The 19435-nt window shown below is 38.2% G+C and overlaps 1 protein-coding gene and 1 long non-coding RNA gene across 9 annotated transcripts in view; one reads left to right on the plus strand and one right to left on the minus strand.

Annotated features, from left to right (window-relative positions):
• The window catches only part of CACNB2 (calcium voltage-gated channel auxiliary subunit beta 2), a 316986-nt gene that overhangs the window by 24084 nt on the left and 273467 nt on the right, over positions 1-19435 (minus strand). For 3 of the 8 annotated variants that reach the window (XM_012748654.2, XM_012748661.2, XM_012748662.3), the window contains 4 exons: positions 17859-17935; positions 12068-12087; positions 8454-8534; positions 7942-8000 (listed from right to left, as the gene is read on the minus strand). In XM_012748654.2, coding sequence (XP_012604108.1) covers positions 7942-8000; positions 8454-8534; positions 12068-12087; positions 17859-17935 — 237 coding nt within the window. Of the gene's footprint in view, positions 1-7941; positions 8001-8453; positions 8535-11541; positions 11604-12067; positions 12088-12231; positions 12366-17858; positions 17936-19435 lie in introns of all 8 variants that reach the window. The other 5 variants (XM_012748651.2, XM_012748653.2, XM_012748656.3 and 2 more) reach the window with 2 other exon arrangements.
• Positions 595-14777, plus strand: LOC109730041 (uncharacterized). The gene is made up of 4 exons (XR_012914896.1): positions 595-1127; positions 14028-14110; positions 14453-14591; positions 14693-14777. It is a non-coding gene; the product is annotated as an uncharacterized LOC109730041 (long non-coding RNA).

Here is a 19435-nt window from a genome sequence, read left to right on the forward strand (position 1 = left end):
ATGTGAGGGCGCTTAATCGTTCATTTTTGTTTAGCCCGCACTTTAGTTAGCATTTTTTGGTTGCTTACCAAGTGCCAGGTATGTACTAAGCACTTTATTTGAATTATCTCATTAAATCATCCATTATCTCACTTTTGCTGATGAAGACAATGAGCCACAAGAAGATTATCCAAGGCTGTGTATTTACTAAATGGTGGAGCTTATATTCTTAGCCCCTGCACCCATAGTTCAGTCCTATGATAGGTATCAAGAACAAGTAATAAGACAAACATGGTATTGCCTCAGAGAGTAAAGAGTCTAGTGGCAGAGACACATAATAAGAAAATAAATTTAAATTTAAAGATTATGATAACTGTCATGAAGAGAACGTACAGGATATTATGACATGATAATGACTTGGGGATCATTTTAGACAGGGTAGAAATGAGCACAACAAAATCTGGAAGCTGGAACTAGTAAGTTACTTAAGACTACAGAAATCTGAATATTCAAGTCAACAGTAGGAAAAGCTGTGAAGCAAAGTTGAAGGCTCACAGTATCTCTGAAAAAGGTGGTGACAGTGGGACCCAAAATAGGAAGTTTGGTTAACGAATCTGTTTCAGACTCAGAGCTCCACTTCTCCATAACATCAAGGAGTCAGGTGACAATTTTTTTCCTGGCTGGTATAAAATCACAGAGTTGTTATCTGCAGACAAGAAAAGAGAAAGCCTCTGACCGGAGGACTCTTGGCAGAGCAGGGGCAGAAAATACTAGATGAGAAAGCAAAGCTTCTGAATGTTGAGCCCCCATCCTTCTTTGACATCATAGAATACTGGTAGCCAGGCCTGTGTTTATGTCCTCCCTGGGTCCGAATGGAAGAATCTTCTCTAAGGAATCTGATGCCAAAGAGTAAAGACCCAAAGATAATGATATAGGAGGCTTCCTATAATATTGCTCAGCAAGATTGTCCTACAGGGAAGCAAAAGTCAACAAGCCCCACCTATGAGCTCAGAACTCCCAGTTAATTATTTTATGCCCCGTTTTATAACGAGTGCAGAAGTGTTCGTCAGGCATATTCAGAAAACCCCTAACCTGAGACACCAAAACAAACAGAAAAATCAACTATGAATTCTACTCATGGTTGGAAGGTAAGAGCTGATTACATCTGTGAAACTAGAACAAATTCCTATTTAAAAACTTAGGATAAGAGCTTCTGTAAATTAAAAACATGGCAGTAGAAATGGAAATTCAAAAGAAGGGTTAAAAGATAAAGTTAAGGACCTTTTAAAAGAGTAAAACAGAAAAGACAGAGAAAACAGGAGAACGGTAAGAAAATCAGAGAACAAGAATTCAGAAGAAGAAAAGAAAAAATAGAGAGGAAACTAAAACAGTAGTTCCAGGATGAATGGTCTGATTTTCCAAATTGAAAGAGTCCAGCACAGTGGTTAAAAAGACCCACACCCAAGACATATTCTTCTAACTCTCCTAACGTTGTGGACAAAGAGAAACCTAAAAGTTTCCAGAGGAGAAAGCAGGTCCCAAAGGGTCAGGAATGGGAATACTTTGTCCTTCTCAACAGAATATAGAAGCCAGAAGATAATGGAGCAAAAAGCCTTCAAAATTCAGAGGGACAATTATTCCAACTAGAATATTCCATGACTGTGTAAATGGTCAATTACACAGGAAGGTTGATTTAAAGACGTTGCCAGCCATTCAGGGTCTTGAAAAAACTAGTATGTACTCTTTCCAGGGAAACTACTGTAGAATGTTTTTGACTAAAAAGGGTAAAACTTGAAAGAAATTAAGAGATCTAGAAAAGAGGAGCTCCAACCCAAAACAAAGGTGAAAAGAGTCTCCAAGGGTAATGACAAGGGCTGTTCCTGAATGACGCCCACACAGAGAGAATTGGTCTAGACTGGAACTGGCTAGAGCAACTCAGAGATTCAAGAAGATAACTAATACTTTTGGTTGACTCCACATTTAGCATTTATTATAACCATGCAAATAATATTCAAATGAACCATGCAAATAAATTCAAATGAACCATGCCATATACTTTTTCCTGTGGGCTTTCTTTGTGGTCTCCATGAAATAATTTTACGTCTTACATTTGCTAAGTTTTCTATAAATGTGTCATGAATCCAGGTGCCAGTTCTCCCCCAGCTATCTAAATCTCTTCCCAGGATATTCAAATGCATCCAGTAGTTTCTTAACTTTTAATAGCTGGAAGATTAGAGGAAGAGAAGATGTATGCAGGCATGTATATGGGAAATGCACAAGAGCTCAGTATTCTTCATGGTATGAAATCCATAGACGATGCCTAACGCTGAAAACCTGAGCAGCAAATTAAGCACGTTATTTAGAGGCAAGGAGAAAATACCCAAAGACACACTGGCTATCTGGGGAGCAGGGCATTTGATAAACTATGAAAAGAGATGACTGGCTTTTACAAAAAGATTTGGTTTTAATCTATATACTATAAAGTTCATTCTTTTTGGTGTACAGTTCCAAGAGTTTGGACCCATTTATAGAGTTCTGTATCTACCATCACATTCATGACACGAGATCCTCCCATGAGCAAATCCCACAGGCTGCCCCTTGGTAGTCAGTCCTCCCTCCTACCCCACTCCCGGCAACCACAGAACTGTTTCGTGTCCCTGTATGGTTTTGCCTTTTCCAAAATATCCTCTGTGTGGAATCATGTGTGTGTGGCCTTTTGAGTAACCCTCCTTTCACTTTGCATGAGGGGTTTGAGATTCATCCTCACTGTGTTGTTTCAACAGTTTACTCCTTTTTTATTGCTGAGATTGCTGTTTTAGAAAAGATAAGTATTTGATAAAAAAATCTTATTTAGCAATTTAAAAAGCAACAATCAGCATGAAACGCTAAACCCATCAATTTAAAAAAAGTTTCATTGTTATTTCACAATGCATTCACTAGGGAAGTCAGGCTATACGTGGGAGCATCCACTGCTCAGTGATGACTTTAAAATGCTTTCATTTATTCGGGGGTGGGTGTAGAAGGGTAGGGTGATGCCATCTGGGAAGCTCCAGCTATAAGGCAAGTAACAGAATTCCCTTTATGCTGAGCACCTGCATGGCCACAGAGGGAGTCATTCACTCAGCACATATTTACTGAGAGCCTACTATGTGCCCAGCCACCTGGGTCTGTGCCTCTAGAGAACCCTGGCTACTCACTGGGAAGCAGCTGCCCTGTCATGGGCACCACCTTAGGGATATGGCAGTGGTGACAAGACAGACTAAACCTGCTCAGAAGCATCTTACAGTCTAGCCTCTAGGGAACTAATTCAGGGGAAGGGTGCGATTTTCTGTAACGATACATCTTCTTGTCCCACGTGCTTGGTCTTTTCTTTCTGCACATGGTATTACTCAGCCAGGCTTCCACTGACCTGCTTATGTAGTTAAGAGACAGGCTACTATCATATTTCAACTCTTGAAGTTATGCTTTGGGCATCATCATTACTTGGGGTTCTGTTCAGCAGCTGACCTTGAAAATGCTAAGGGCAAAATTCTCAGGGACCAATTCAGTTTAGAGTAATAGCTCTCAACCCTTGCAGTATACCGAAATCACTATGCAAGTTTTAAAGTTACAAATGCCCATAGCCTGTCCTCGAGCTCTGGTTTCAATTAGTGGAGAATGGTATAGAATCCGCTGGATTTTTTTTTTTCCCCTAAGCACTGGCTGGTAATTTTAATACGCAGCCAGCATGGAAAACCACCAGTTTTAGAAGTCATCTCACATCTAAGTAAATTTTTTACACCAGAAAATACAGTGATGTAATGTTTCCCAGGATTATTGATTTCCAATAAGAGTCTCTCACAGAAGATTCTGGCAATAGTGTACATATCCCTACAGCAACTTCAGGGCTAATAAGCTGACATTTTCAAAGTCACTGGGGGGAGGGGGAAAAACCCTGAATTTATCCCAGATGGTAGCTTCCCTTCGAGTCCCTGATTCCCTTGTTAATTTACCTGTCATTGTCCTACAAGGTGAGTCTGAGGACTGCTTTGTTGACAGGACACAGTTGGTTAGGGTGAATCCAAGTTTAAATAGCCTACTCTGTTGCACACAACAGAGAGAGGATGATGATTTGTCATCTCTTCTCTGACCTGACACTCTTACGCTATTTTAACAACCAGAAAAGTGATTCTGACAGCTCTCCGGGGGCTTCTACAAATGGACTTAACGTGGGTTTCAGAACAGAAAAGGAATTCCTGGCCATCTAGAACCTTTTCATCATCAACATTTCCTTTCATATTTTCTCCTCGTGGGCTTAAGATTGTTTAAAAAATAAATTTAGTTTATTTAATACATCAGTATGACACAATTCATTTTTCCCTTTTAGAATGTCATGTATGCACTCATACCTGGTGTTTTTGATGAATTTCCACCCTCTGTTGCTGTCTTGCATTGCCAAAAGCAAAGACATTTAATGATTCAGTTACTCTGAATGTCTTGCCATGGGTAAAAAAGTTAAATTTTTACATGGCCTTTGAAATCCTACCTTGTGAACTCTACCACTTCCTTTGATGATCTTTCACTAGCAACCACAGGCCTACAATATTGAACTCCATCTCTGTAAGTCAAGACGAGCCCAGGCTGGTCCACTAATAAAGCCATATGGAAATTACTTCTGGCTAGAATAGATGACTACAACATCCAGATATTCTGTGTATTTATTTCTTAAATGAAATCAATCTGGGTGGCTGATACTTGAGAACGTGGGTCCAAGGTACACCCTTTGGCTGGAATCTATCTTCCAAATTCAAAACTTACTCAGGTTTAACATAGAAGTAGTAAGCCAGGAAATTCCATCCCATTTCCCCATCTTTGGCATTTAGTAAAGGGCAGTGGGTTAACTCAGTCACGGAAAACACAGAGCCTGTTTTAGCAGAAATTTCTGAGCGTGCATGCTCACGGAGACAACTCCAAATTGTGATAAATGACAGAGCCAAGGATGAAGAAATCGAAGCTAAATGGGGCAGATTAGAGGTATGCCTTTAATACTTGGCCAGGGCCCGATAGCCTTGGGCCACGCTGAAGGCTGCATTTCCTGGCACCAACTACTAAATATTCCATAAAATTGTGCAAAATAAAAAAATCTAATTTGAGCATTTGGTTAGGTAGCCCTTGATTATAAAGTCTTTTTTAAACCTTGAAACATAGTTTCTGTTTTCTTCCTGCCCTTTCCATCCTTTCTTGATCACTTCTTAACATCTGTCCTGCTATAAAAGTTTTCCTCCCTACCCTTTGTCTTCCCTGCCAAATGCCAACCCAAATTGGAAATGGTTGTAGTAATAGGTGTGGTCTAGAAAGAAATTACTGTACTAAGAAATCTAAAAGGACACTGAAACCAACAGATATTATCTATCGTACTTGGGTTGTTGCAGGTGGGGGAGAAGAGGAGAGGAAGGGAGAGAGAGGAACCACATTTATCTTGTTAAAAATACAGAAATGTACACTATCTCTGAATGTTCCCAGGTACCCTACAATAATCTACTCTTAGTTAAAACCTTGAGGTTTCCATTTTGGACTCCTATCATGTCTTTGGAACTTTAGGAATTGGCTTAACCTTTTTTATGGCACCACTGACTATAGACTATAAGGAAGTTCCATGAAGCCAAGGCCCTTGTCTGTTTTGATTCTCCCAAAGCCTGGCACATAGAATACATTCCATAAATATTTGTTGATGCAAGTTGAGTTGGGGATTGGGGAAAAGAGAGGGAAAGGATTAAGTCCAAGCCTATTGGCATGGCATACTAGATATGGCCCCTGGCTTCATTACTACTTGCTTAGGTCCTTAAAGACCTCTAGGTGGGTTGCCATACACACACGCTGTGTTCTACCTCAATGCCTTCACCCACTTTACACTCTCTGCTGGACACACTCTTCCATTTCTTGTAATTCACTTGGTGAACTCTTGGGTGCCATTTTGAAACCGTTCCTGGATGTGGACATCCCTAAATTAGTATTAATTACTCCTCCCCACTTTATGCTACCTGCATGTGCCAAGTTGCCCGTTCATTTATATTCTATTATACTGCTAGAGATTTCAATTTGTGGTTTACATACACACTCTTCATAGATAGAGACAGTGGCTTCGCCGTCTCTGCATTTCTCTAGCAGAGCACGTGGCAGACATTCATTCAAAATCCATCCATCCATTTTCATATTGAGCACTGCTCAAGGCACTGAGAATGTAATAGTTCATAAGACATTTAAAAACCCTGCCCTCATGGAGCTTATATTCTAGTTGTGGGGGAATAACAAAATTAATAAGTAAAATACATAAAAGAACACTGAGGAAAAAAGTCAGGAAAGGAGAATGCCTGTGTGTGCATGCGTGTGTACATGTATACCAAGGAGAATATCTGAGAGGAAGGTGTTCCTAGCAGAGGGAACTGCACCGTGCAAAGGCCCTGTGATGGACTTGTATCTGGCTGTCTGGAACACTCATGGAACAAGGGAGTAAGTGTGGCAGGAGCAGAATGAGGAAAGTGAAGAGTAGTAAGAGAGAAAATCAAGAAAGACAGGTGTGGAAGGTCAGACTACAGAGGGTTTGGGGCCATAATAAGGATTTTACTTTGGGTTTTACTCTGAGTGAAAAGAGAAATCACTGGATGGTTCTGAACAAAGGAGTGGTGAGCACCAGCTCACAATAGAACAGGGTCATTCAGGCAGCTGAGCTGAGAACAGACTTTAAGAAAGCAATGCTAAAGGCAAGAAAACAAGTCCAGAAGAGATCCAGGAAAGAGAAGATGAGGGCGTTTCAGCCCAAAATGACAGCAGAGGATGTGTGAGAAGGGCTTAGATTCTGAACATGTTTTGAAGATACAGGCAACAGCACTTGGATGTGGAATATAAGAGAGAAACAATAGTCAAGGATAATTCACAGATCTGGAGATGAAGGCTCTTACGGCCTAAAAGATGAAGAAGCCATTCATTGAGAGAGAGAAAGATTATGGGAGGAGCGAGTTTGGGGGGAAGTTTGGAGGCCAAGTTTGAAAAGCCCATTGCACATCATAGTGCTGCGGGTGGACAGGCAGATAGATACATGGGTCTAGAGATATCTCATAGATGAGGAAGAGCTAGCAAAGGAGACGAAGGAGTGGCTAGTGTGGTAGAAACAAACCAGGACAGTGTGGTCCCAGGAACCAAGCAAATGAAGTGTTCATGATAAAAGAGGATGGGGGAGTCCACCATGCCAACTGTTGCTCATGGCCAGGTGACATAAGGGCTGAGAACTCATCCCTGGAGATAGCATTGGGAAGCTTACTGGTGATCGTGACATGAGTAGTTTTGACTGAGTAGTGTGAGTGACCACGTAACTGGAGTAGGCTCAAGAGAGTGGAAGGAGAGCAAGTACACACAGCTCTTTCAAGGAATTGTCCTATAAAGAAAAGAAGAAAAATGAGATACCCAGAGGGACTGTGAGGTCAGATGTGAGGAGAAATAACTATGTTTTGAAATGCTGATGGAGTTTCCACTGGAACGCAAGATACCGATTAGAGAGGGAAGGATGCTTGGTTACAGCTATATCTGGATAGAAATAGTTTGGTGGTAGGGACTGGCCACGGCTAAGAACATAGTGATTGGACATAAAGCCAAACATTCAGGGAGATGATGGGGGAGTCTTTAGAAGAGTGAATGGAAGAGGGATATTTAGTGCAATGTCTGGGCAGCAATTAATGGTGAGACTAGCCAGAAGGTCCAAGTTCATCTCACGGATGCAGGTTCAGGAACCAGACCAACCAGGGTTGAGGATGTGCAAAGCAAATAGGAAAAATATTTACTGAACCAGACTGAACTGAACTAAACTTACTTCCTGTCATCGTATGGACACTGGAGGGCAGTTTTCTCTTAGGGTCATGCTCCTATCCCACCAGGGGTTTGTCATCTTTAAGGCAAAATCCACAAAAACCAATACTCCCCAATACTCACCGCCCTTCAAATCTGTGTTTTAAAAAATCAAACAACGCTTTTTGCATCATATCTGTGACCTGCAATGGAGCAAGCAATAAATTAAGATACGATTAAAAAATATTACTCATCGGGATAAAGCAATTTGAATCTCTTAGGGATGCTTGAAGACCAGAGCTTTGCATTTGGAAAAGGCAGCAAGGGAGGTGGCCACATTCTCCCAAGTACTGATGCAATGACAGTGAAAGTGAACTTATCCTGACGTTTTAGTGACAAATGACATTGCAAGGGGTTTCAGTCACTCTCCATTTGACATTATTTGAAATTTAAAACGTTCCTGGGCTGAGTAAATTGTAACTAGCAGAGATCTTCAAAGCCACAGCCAGGAAAATGAAACACTAAGCTTGAAAAACAACATGCTTTGCTGCTATGAGCTCTTCAAGCGCTACATTCGAGAGTCGGGCGTAGGATGTGGAGTTACAAGACAGTTTAGCATGCAAAGGTTGAGCGTGCCACAGAATGTCGCTACTCACCTCATATCCCTTCAGCGAAGGGCCCACTAGGACCACCGGTCGCATGGAAGGTACCACATCGTAAGGAGGAGTGTGCTCTGTCTGCCGAGAGAGGAGAGGCTTTTAACATTTCACAGGCGGGGGAACTGAAATATTTTACATATAAGATACTCTGTCTGAACTCTATGATATGAGGCACTGGCTTTCCAGATGTTTCATTTCTTTCTTTCTTTTTTTCTTTCTTTTTTTTTTTTTACTTGCTTCTTTTCTAAATAAACCCAATCAAAGACCAGTGGTGGGTTTATTTTCCTAAAGTTTTAAGTTAGTGGACTGTCTACAATTTTCTTGCTCTTCTCAAGAAAGGCTACTGGCCTAGCAGTTCCTAAAGCAGGAGGTGCTGCTTTTGAGCAACAACTAGACTAGCTGGTAGAACAAACAGAAACATGCCTCATGCAGAATAGGTGCTTTAGACTTGACTGCAAGTTAATACCGCTTTTCAGATGCATTTGAGTTTTCTGAAGAGTTGAAATGCAGACATAACATGGTTAATTACAGAGGAAAGAAATATTTCACTACTTTTACATCTTGGATGTCTGTATATCTTACCTGCATAAAAGCTAATTTCAAAATATTATAACTGTCACTACCAAATACTTGAAAAATTCTATTTTACTGGTAGAGTTTAAAGTTAGTATGCATGCTGTTCTAGTAAACAGTAGTCATGATGACTGATCACACCTTAGAGATTGATGCTTTTTTCTTATGCTTTGGTACTTAAACTTAAAATGTAAGGTTGATGTGTTGTGTCTTCGAGGGAAGGTAGTTAAGGTGTGATAATATATTCAACTATGCTTCACTGGCCTCAAAAGATTCATTATCAACGTGCATATTTAACATGTTTCTCAAAAGTAGTTTAGTATTTCTGTTAGATAACAAATCCATGTATTTCTGCAATAATTTGTTTGTTTGTTGAAAGACTAGGGGGAGAAGCTAAATTTCGTAGCAATTTCTAAAACTATCAAGAGTTTTCAACTTAATTGCTTCAAATACAGTGGTTAAAATAAATTTTTTTTAAAAAATTAGATAACAGCTAATTCATTTGATTACATTAAAACCAGCTCTCTTGATACCAGAGATTATTAAATTGTTCCAAAAATGAAGTTTTTTATTGTAGAAGACAGATATGGCCTTAGACACTGTGATAAGCAAATCATTGCTATATGAATCTGATTCCAGGGTATCCGAAAAATATATTTTAAGAATCACACACACCAAAAGAAAAATATTCTTCAAACTATTTTAAGACTTTGACAAACTGATGTGCAAATGTGAATGTAATTTTTGCATCAGCTATCACTCAAGAGCATTTTATTGTTGCCTCAAATTGCCGATTACAAACTTTCTGGCTTCATTTTCATTTAAGTTGCCTCAGGGGGGAATAAAAAACATTTCAAATTCAAAAGCTTCCATCTGAGATTTCACCAATAGTCACAGACAATATGGATAGAGGGAAGAAAAACATTACTGCCACTGTGCTGTCAAATTTCACTGCTTAAATTTTTACCTAGCTTTCAAAATTAATTTTAATAGACACAATCAAGCTAGAATACATTTTTGAACAGAAAAAAAAAACAAGACAAACATAATACAGTGACAGCACAAAATGCCACACAAGCACCACTCTAAAAGCAATCTAAAACATAGAAAATAATCTTCTCATTGAATCACAGGTTGTTTTTTGTTTTTGAAGTCTACGTTGAAGTTTCCCATGTAATCAACAACATAAGAAGAATGAATACCAGTGCCGAAGGCATCAGAAGCATATTCATTAAATTATTACAATTATACCACCTGGGACCATACTGAAAATGTTTAGAAGCCAAGTCCTTATAACTATGCAGTATAAGAACAACTTTTCCACCACTGTAATTAGGAATATAAATTGCATGCATTTTAGTAATAGCTACCAAGAAATTTTATTTCAAGTCTTTAAGTCTTAAGTGGCCCAGTATTTTATAGTTCTTTGGTTCCATCGATCTGTGACTGCCAACTAGCCAAGGGTTACCCCATGCTGGTAATCAATCAGTTTCTTAATAGGGTAGCTACAGAAATTACCTTATTTGATGGAATATTGATGCTTTGCGCCCTATTGAGAATGACACCATTATTTTATCTATCCTTTCCTGTTAACTCTCTTTTCTTTCAATTATTTATTTAAAAAAATTGTGATGAAGTAAATATTTTTTAAAGTTTTGCAATTTCAGGGTAAATGGATTTCAAAACACTACATGACTAACGAGGTTTTAGTTCATGTTCCTTCTCTGTGAAGTCCAGAGCAGCTTAGCAATGCTGATTTTTTCTAAGCTTCTGAACTATAGGCACTGTTAGTCACTTGGCTGCAAGTTTTAGCTGTGACAAGAATATTGGACCAGAGAAATGGGCCCACTATTGTGGAAAACCATCGAGCTTGGAGCCTTTTGTGCTAACACAAAAATCTGGTATCTTAAGTTTTGCCTGGAGTGCTGAGTTCTTCCCTTACTAAATATATTTAAAAAAAAACAAAAAACTTTACAGTTCAGTATCTGACACCTTATTAATGCATTAATGACTTTAGAGTTCCTCCAAAGAGCAAAATACTTATTTGCTAAGGAAAAGGGTTCCGTATGTTTAGAGTTTGGGGCAGAGAGTGGACTTTACTTCACATCTGTGTGTTAGAATATCCCCAGGGCTTTGCCAGTCGTGGTGACATGAGGAGGTATGACTCTAAAAGACAGTGTAGTAGCTGTGGAAAGTGGTGTGCAAAAGAGGGGGAAAAAAGGGAAAATTTTTTTGGGGGGGGAGGGTAGTTAGTGATCTTTAAAAAATAATGCTTTGAAGCTACAAAACGGGCTTAGGAGAAATAGCGTTTTTTGGAGTAAAGAGAGTTTAGGAATACCCTATAATTTGCAGCTGGGGGACAAGTAGCATCACTGCATAGCATCTTGGGTGGCCAACGGCAAAGGCTCTGTGCATGGCCACCAGCCACACTGTCCAACAGGTGGACATCTGACTGATGGAGAAGATAAGAACATCGGGAGAGTATTTATATATGACAATAGGAAAAACTCACAGTAAACCGCCAAAACAAGCCTGCAGTTTTCCACTGGTCTTGCTCATCTGCAGATTTTGCACCTAGTGGATTAGAAGTTTAAATACTGACTAAATTAAAAATTGAATAGTTTTTTCTTTTTTTTTTAGTACAAGCTACATATCTGGATATCATAAATCAGAATCTAATAACTGCTTTAATATGCTTGATTATAAGTTAAATCTCTTGGGAAAAAAAGAAAGACAGACAGACAGAATAAGCATGCACAATTGAGGTGCATCCTATGGAGTTGTCAGTGGTTGACATCTTTGAATGTTGAAACAAATTCCCTTGGTGGCAGATATTATTCCATCAAAAAGGATAAGTACTGTAATGGTGTTTTAACAGGTCACTCCCTGAATTTGGTTGGTTTGAAATGCATGGACTCAATTAGCTGTTGCTAGGTTCTTTTCTTAGGACAGAAATGATTGCATTTAATAAAACTGTGGGAATTAATGCTAATGATGCCAGTGGCAGGATAAACACAGCTATGTCAATGTAAACTTACCGATTTCTGCTTCTGCTTAGCTACAGCAGCATGGAAAAGAAACAAAGAATAACAGAGCATGCATGTTATTGGCTTGTCAAAGGACGCAGACAGTCAACAGGACTAGAAATGTGACGCAGTGCAGTCGAGCGGGTGGACAATGGGAGCTTGGAAGTTCATGTTACCTTCTTAAAGAAGGGCATTCTTTTCTCTTTGGAGTGGGGTGACGTTACACTGTTTGCACTGGGTTTAGGGGAGCGGTGGTTTGCTGGCAAATCATTTTCTTCTGCATCTAAGCCAGTAGCATCTATGTCTATAGCTATATACAGACAAACAATTCAAAAATCATCAGGTGGACAGGAGAGGAAAAACAGGTTATAAAGGAAACAAAATGAAAGCAAATAAAACTAACCATAGTAAAAAAAAAAAATTCTATCATGAATGTTCAACACAGTAACCAAAGAAACTAAAATTTCAAGGTAAAGCAAGTCAAGAATGCAATGTCATCAAATCTAACAAAACTGAAAGATACCCTCGTATCTATTTGCTTGAACAAAACAAATCAGTTGCATGCTAGATCTCTTGAATAATAATTTTAGAGAAACATTTTTAGTTTATAGTTTCAAATACAATGTTGATATTCTCCATATCAACTGTATAAAAGTGCAGGACAGAACATTTGGCGTCATTTCTTAAAATATCTTAAACCAGCTTTCAGAGAATAAACAACTATATTGAAAACCTTTAGCACTATGTGCCTTGAGATGTCTCATTCATTCTGCTTGATTATGCATAAAAATAATGGCAGCGTAAAAAGGTTCACTAAAATTGCAACAGGCATTTGAGGGAAAGAGACAATAAAAAATCCTCAATCTGGGTGACACAAAGGAATCATACAGAAGGCAAATGATTCAGGGAGGACCCCAGGATAGACAGGGTCAAAATGATTTCAAGATAGTATATGTATCCTCAGATAGTCCTGACAAAAGACTAATCAAAAAACACTGGATCCCAGGATATCCAAGTGAAAGTAGTCTAATAAAACATCAGAAAAAAAATTGATGACTTTTGTAGGGCTGCTCAATTTAACATAAGAGGTACAGTGTTAGGGCACAAAAAGCCATGAGGATATGTCACCTGGTTTTTTCATTTCTAAAATGAAGGGTTTGGATTTGTTGCTCATCACGCTTTCATTTTTCAAATTTTTCAACCTCAAAATATATGCACTTAAAAAAATCTTAAAATGAAAAGAAAGATACCTAATCTCACTTGAAAGTTTACAAAATGCTTCCACATGCAAATGAAATTATTATAGAATTTTATCAACTGTAGAATCAAAGCTGGAAGCATTTTAAAAAGCAACTGCAATCCTCTTATTTTTAAGATGAGGAGATAAACTTGTGAAGTTTAAGGGGCTTGTTCCTGGCAAAAACTAGGCAGAGTCAGGACCCGGACCTAGATCTTCTGCCTAGTGAGTCTATATCCTGTCCCTCCACCACACTGCCCCTCAAGGGGAGGTCCCTTCTCAATGTGAGTGCGCTTTTTCAGTCCTCTTTGCTTCCCAAATGATGTCAGGATTCAGGACACCATAGAGTTGAGCTCGCTAGAAAAATATTCTATGGTTGAATTTAGATTCAAAGAGAAGAAAAGAGGAAAATTTACTCACCCCAGGAAATCATCATATTATACATGTTAGTGCTCTAACGAAAACTACAGTTCATTCAGATTTAAGGAGCAAATTACCATATTGAAATAAAAAAAAAAGGCTTGGTGTTTCAGTACAACTCCCATTCCCCCCGTGCTACGCAAGCTGAATCAGGGCTTGCAACAGCCTCTCCTAACCTTTTCGAAGGAGGGGATATCATCTCCCAGAGATCATGTTATTTTTCAATGTTGAAGTTATTACAGATATTATTAATAGATGATTCAACCTTTTGAAAATTAGGATGTCTTACTTAATTGTTCCTTTTCATTTGATTAGGTAGAAAACCTGTAACAGAGTGAACACCTGGCATTGTCTGCACAAGACTACAAATACCAGCTATTGCCTGCAGAATAGATGAGGTATGATTTTCTACCAAGTGAAACTAATAATGGACTGAGCTAATTCCACATAGGTAGGTAGGCTTACCCAGGAAATATGTCTTTCTCTTTACTCCATCTATGCATATTGATGAGCTAAAGGGTTCAGCAGGTGGTATGGGGGAGAAACACTATAAAATGTGCCAGGGAGTTTGAACCAATGCTGACTTTTTTTTTTTAATTTCAGGGTATTATGAGGGTAAAACATTTTGTTTATATTTTATATCTTTGCCTCTCCCTAGCGAGGGTTAGAGGCATGATGCCCTTCCCCTCTACAATGCTGACTTTTATACCACCCATGCAACTAATCCTCTGCTCATACAGGCAAGTTTCCTTCCGGGGCTTACTCAATGATGTAAGCCATGACATAGTCTGAAAAAAGTCTTCAGGAATGGTTTTCCCTGAATCCCAGCTCAGGAAGCATGTTGCTAGCACCTTGCTGGACGTGGAGGAGAGAATTTGGGTCAGTATCTCGTCATTTCTGTATGTCTTCACTGACATCAAGTAAGTGTCCCTTTTGGTGGCAAATTCCCACACACTTTTATCTTTCTCATCTTTTATTAGGCTTACAATGACCACAATCAAGGGACAGAACCCTCTGAAAGCCTTTCTGAAACTGATACCAGCTGGATGTCAGAGTTCACAGGACTCCAGGTTAATAAAGTTACTGAGTTGGATTTTATGATTTGCCCATTGAATCTGGTCTGCTATGATCACTGGAGATTATATATATATATTTTTTTTAAAAGAAAGAGTAGAAATGCATAAATATATAAATGTTTAGCTGCAATACTGCCCAGATGTTTGGCTACCCACACACATAGCCTGAGTCAGGTTCCAAATTTCCCTGTAGCTGGACCCAAGGGCTCAAAATCCCAAACTAGGAACCTTCCAACTTACTAGTTCTGCCATTTCGTTAACTTAAGTCTAAAAGCACCTGAGTTCATTCTGAAATATTCATATTTTAGAGAATTCTAAAATATGTGGTCGCTTCCAGAACAAATTAAAGAAACTTACCAAGACTGTTCAGAAGCATTTTCAACTCTGTTCCGAGTTCTCTATACTTTATTAGACTGAGAGATGTTACCCTTTTTAAATTTCATATTTGTATTTCTATACCTTAGCAAACATTGGTATTTACTTGGGAAGAACTACATCATATATTTGGAAATAGTTTCATTCTTCTTCACTAGTATGCATGTATTATTATTATTGCTATATTATTGGTAGAGAGACTTGGGAATGTTTTTTGAAATTTAAATTTTAATCTTGGGGCTTGGGTTAAGTTGAGCAGGGGTGAGTCAAGTTCAGGGGCATAACATGTGTACACACAACACCATGTGCTCTGCAACTGGCAAAGACCCCATTACCCAGATATAAAGTGGAAATTTCTCCTTCTCCAAGTCCTTGAGAATATTCAAACATACATACTTCAGTCAGCTGCTTATATTCTTTCATCTAGCAATGGGTGAGGGGAATTGTAGGTAAGACCTCCAGGAAACAAAGATAAACATTAAAATTGCAGGCCAATCTGCACCTGACAGGTAGAGCAGTTGTTCCTGGAGGTGGATTGGGGGAACTTCTAGAACTTCTTTCTAGAATTTTCTGAAGTTTTCCTTTGAATCAATTTAGCTATCGATACGAAAACTATCTCAGAGTACTGAGGTGCCTATTATACATTTTGTAGCTGGTTGTGTCTCTCGTCAGCTCAGTCACAAGTGTTTTCTACTCTTAGTTTTCAGAAAAATCACTCCAAAGTTCTGTACCTGCACAAAACTTTGGTGACATTTGAAATCACCTTTTTTTTTAAAAAACTATTAAACTCTTCATGGAACTGTATTTTTAATAAACACTGCGCTACAAAGTGAAATGTTGTTTTACACATATACTAACTTATTCTTCAAAATTCAGTCACCTCCTCTCAGTATACAGATGGTCCTCAACTTATGATGGTTCAACTTAAGATTTTTCAACTTTATGACAGATTTATCAGGATGTAGCCCCATTATAAGGTGAGGAGCATCTGGACTTAGGATGATTTGACTGAATGCTTTTTTGACTTTATGATGGCTTTATCTAGATAGTAAATGCATTTTCAACTTATGATATTTTCAATTTATGATGGGTTTGTTGAGTGTGACCCCATCAGAAATTGAGGGGCATGTGTACTGACAAAACAATTAGAAGACTACAATATGGTGCAAGGAAATGGAAGAATTTTTCCAGTGTATAGAAGTGGGACTGACATTTGCAGGTTGGATTGCCGCTTTATTGCAATGTGATGTAGCATTTTTTTTTTCCATTTTAGGAGCCTAGTAACAGTCCTCAGGAGTTGCTGAAGTAGTCTTCAAGATACGTTAGAGTAGAAGGTTTATATAGTCATATATTTGAGGAGGAACAGGACAAGGCTCTTTTACCTTTGCATCCAGCAAATATCTCCTCCTTGATGATAAACTTCACATAATAGCTACACGACCTTCAATTTTCATTTCAAGCATACTATTTTACTTAATTTTGAGCGGCTTAGAATTGCTGCAAGTTGTAAGTACACAGTTTTTGAAATCAATATGCATCTTAAACAACTGATTTCTTATTGTGCTCAGATTTTACTCACTGAAAAAGTCCTACAGTTTTTGCTAAGAAGTCCTTGGCTGGTCTCTAAGAGCTGTCAACATTCAGGAACACGGTGTGATTATCAGTAATAGAGAAATCCAGTTCTTAAGACACACCTGTCACAGTGTGACTAGTTCCATAATTCAGACACACAATTCTCTGTTTTTGATCTCATCCCCTTTCTAGCTTTCTAGAAATCATACACAGAATCATTTTGCTCACATGCTCTGGTAGCTGATCTTTACGATCTTTTTCTCACTCCCAGTTACACCTCTTAGCAAACTAAGACACTGATCACAGGCTTTCATGCAATTCACCCAATTAATTTCCTATTTATATAGAACTTCGAATTTTACAAAGAATGGTAGAATTGTCAGATTTAGCTAATATAAATGCAGTTAAATTTGAATTTCAGATAAACAATCCTTTTTTTAGTATAAGTATGTCCCATAAATTTTTAGTATAAGTATGTTTCCATGCAATATGTACTTATACTAAAAAAATTATTGTTTATCTGAAATCCAAATTTAACTGGGTGTCCCTTATTTAATCTAACCACCATGAGAATGAACCCATTGCTCTGGAAAGAAAACAGTAGCTACTCTTCCCACAAGTACTCATATCATTTTTCTATAATTATCTTCTACGTCTTCCACAGGCCTTTCTGGTAGAGCTCATGACAGGCCAATCACTCCATCTTCTCTTTCTTCTCTGTTCTTCACCTTTCTTAAAGATTTTATCCTTCTCTTTTTATTTAATATTGAAGGCTACAAGCTCACATTGGACTACAGTTGTGGGTGGGCATCCGCCCATTTACTGCCCATGACAAGGTGCCGGGACACCACTGAAGGACTTAAGATAAAAAGTTAAATCCGCTCAACACTTGGATCTGCAGCAGCTGAAACACTTTGAGATGCTACTTTCCTTTTTTCAAAGCCAGAAAAAATAATTTCCCCATATTGTTCTTAACTCCATAAGGCCATCCTTATTTCTGATCCCTTTTTAACATTTGTAGGGTTAACAGAGTAATTCAATGTATATAAATTCACAAAACTAGATAAGACTGGCGAAAGCATGAAATGTAGCGTGTGCTATTCAGTACTTGTCACCTACTTACCAGATGATGGAGGTGTAGATTTTCTGGAACTAGGTACTATGTCACCCAAACTGGATGATGAATTTCCTCCTGATTTACTGAAGTAAAGCAAAAATTTCTATTAAATCAGAAATGCATTTCAGATCCTAAAACATTTGTCTTCCTCAATCAACATGATAGTTCATTGTGTGTTTATTGAACTTTAAATTTATCTTTCCTTCAAGGAGCTAAACAGTAATTTCCCAGCAGAGATTCCCAGAGTATTTGAACTAGCAATGTGATGGTCTCTATTTTCAAATTCAAGGTTAAATTTAAAAAGGCCCTGAGAGAATGGAAGAGAACTAGGGTAATTTATACAGCCCTAGGTTCCCTGCCCAAACCACAGATTGTAGAGATTTGGAAGCCCACAGAGGCAACATATAGTATCAAACCTCAAGGCTAACCCCTAAACTTAACGTTTCCTTCTTGTCTGGTTCCACGTCCTTTATCTTACTTGATTATTTTTGGCATACTAAAATTGAAAGCATTCAAGGGCTCATAGTAACCTATAAAAGGACAGCAGAGCAATACTAAAACATGCTAACCTTTAAGAGACACTCAAAGAGACATGACAAGCAGAGTATGTATACAATTTAACCATCAGAGAGCACCTAGAACACTTCTCAAGCAAAACTAACAGGGAGGATTAAACTTGGTTAATTTAGGAATGCTTTGAAGATAATACATTTCGGAACTGCCAGATTCTAAAGTTTGATTTAAGATATGCTTAGAAATTTGAGTCAATACTAGAACAACACCTTTTGTGTTTTCTTGTTTTGTTTTGTTTTTTTAGCCAGTGTACCAGCATGCTAATTAACATATTACTAAATGGCCTCTCTGCAGATGAAGATGGCAAGGAACATCTTAAAACAGAAGCCCTCCCCCTCAAAACAAAAACAAAACCCCAAAAAGATTAACACCGAATTTGGGCAAGATGACCTCACTGCCTAATATTTATTATTGTGGCTAAGCCAGGTCTAGTTGAAAGAATTTGCTACAATGTTTATGCATCAAGGGTCAATAGTCACTTATGTAAATATTAATATGAAAATATAAGTTCTACTGAAGTATCAGTAACAGGCTGAATTTTATTGCTACTATTCTAGCATTTTAATGCATAAAGCAAACATCAAAAACTTTATTAAGCAACTAGCAGGAGAGCTTTTTTATCTTTTTAAAGTTCTTAAGAGGTACTCCAATACACTTAATGACACCAGACAGTATGTACAATTAATAAACAGGGGTATTTATAGAAGCAATTTCTGGCAGCTATGCAAGGATACCTAACACCAGGACCAAAACATATTTTCCCAGAACTCTGTGTTTTTTTCATTTTCTAAAGTACTAAGTCTAATTTTGGTTCAAGCATGGGTTAGTTTTACATTCCCTTTGAATCTTTTTAAATTAAAAAAATTTTTTTCTCAGGTGTTGGATTTACAGAATCCCTTTGAATTTTTAATAATAGTCAAAATAGTATTTGAGTTATGTAAAATTGTGACAAACACTGCAACTAGTGAAAATGGTCAGGATAAGATTTGCCCTTGACTTTTAATTCTATA

The sequence above is a fragment of the Microcebus murinus genome, chromosome 25 (genome assembly GCF_040939455.1).
Source record: "Microcebus murinus isolate Inina chromosome 25, M.murinus_Inina_mat1.0, whole genome shotgun sequence".
Lineage (NCBI taxonomy): Eukaryota > Metazoa > Chordata > Mammalia > Primates > Cheirogaleidae > Microcebus > Microcebus murinus.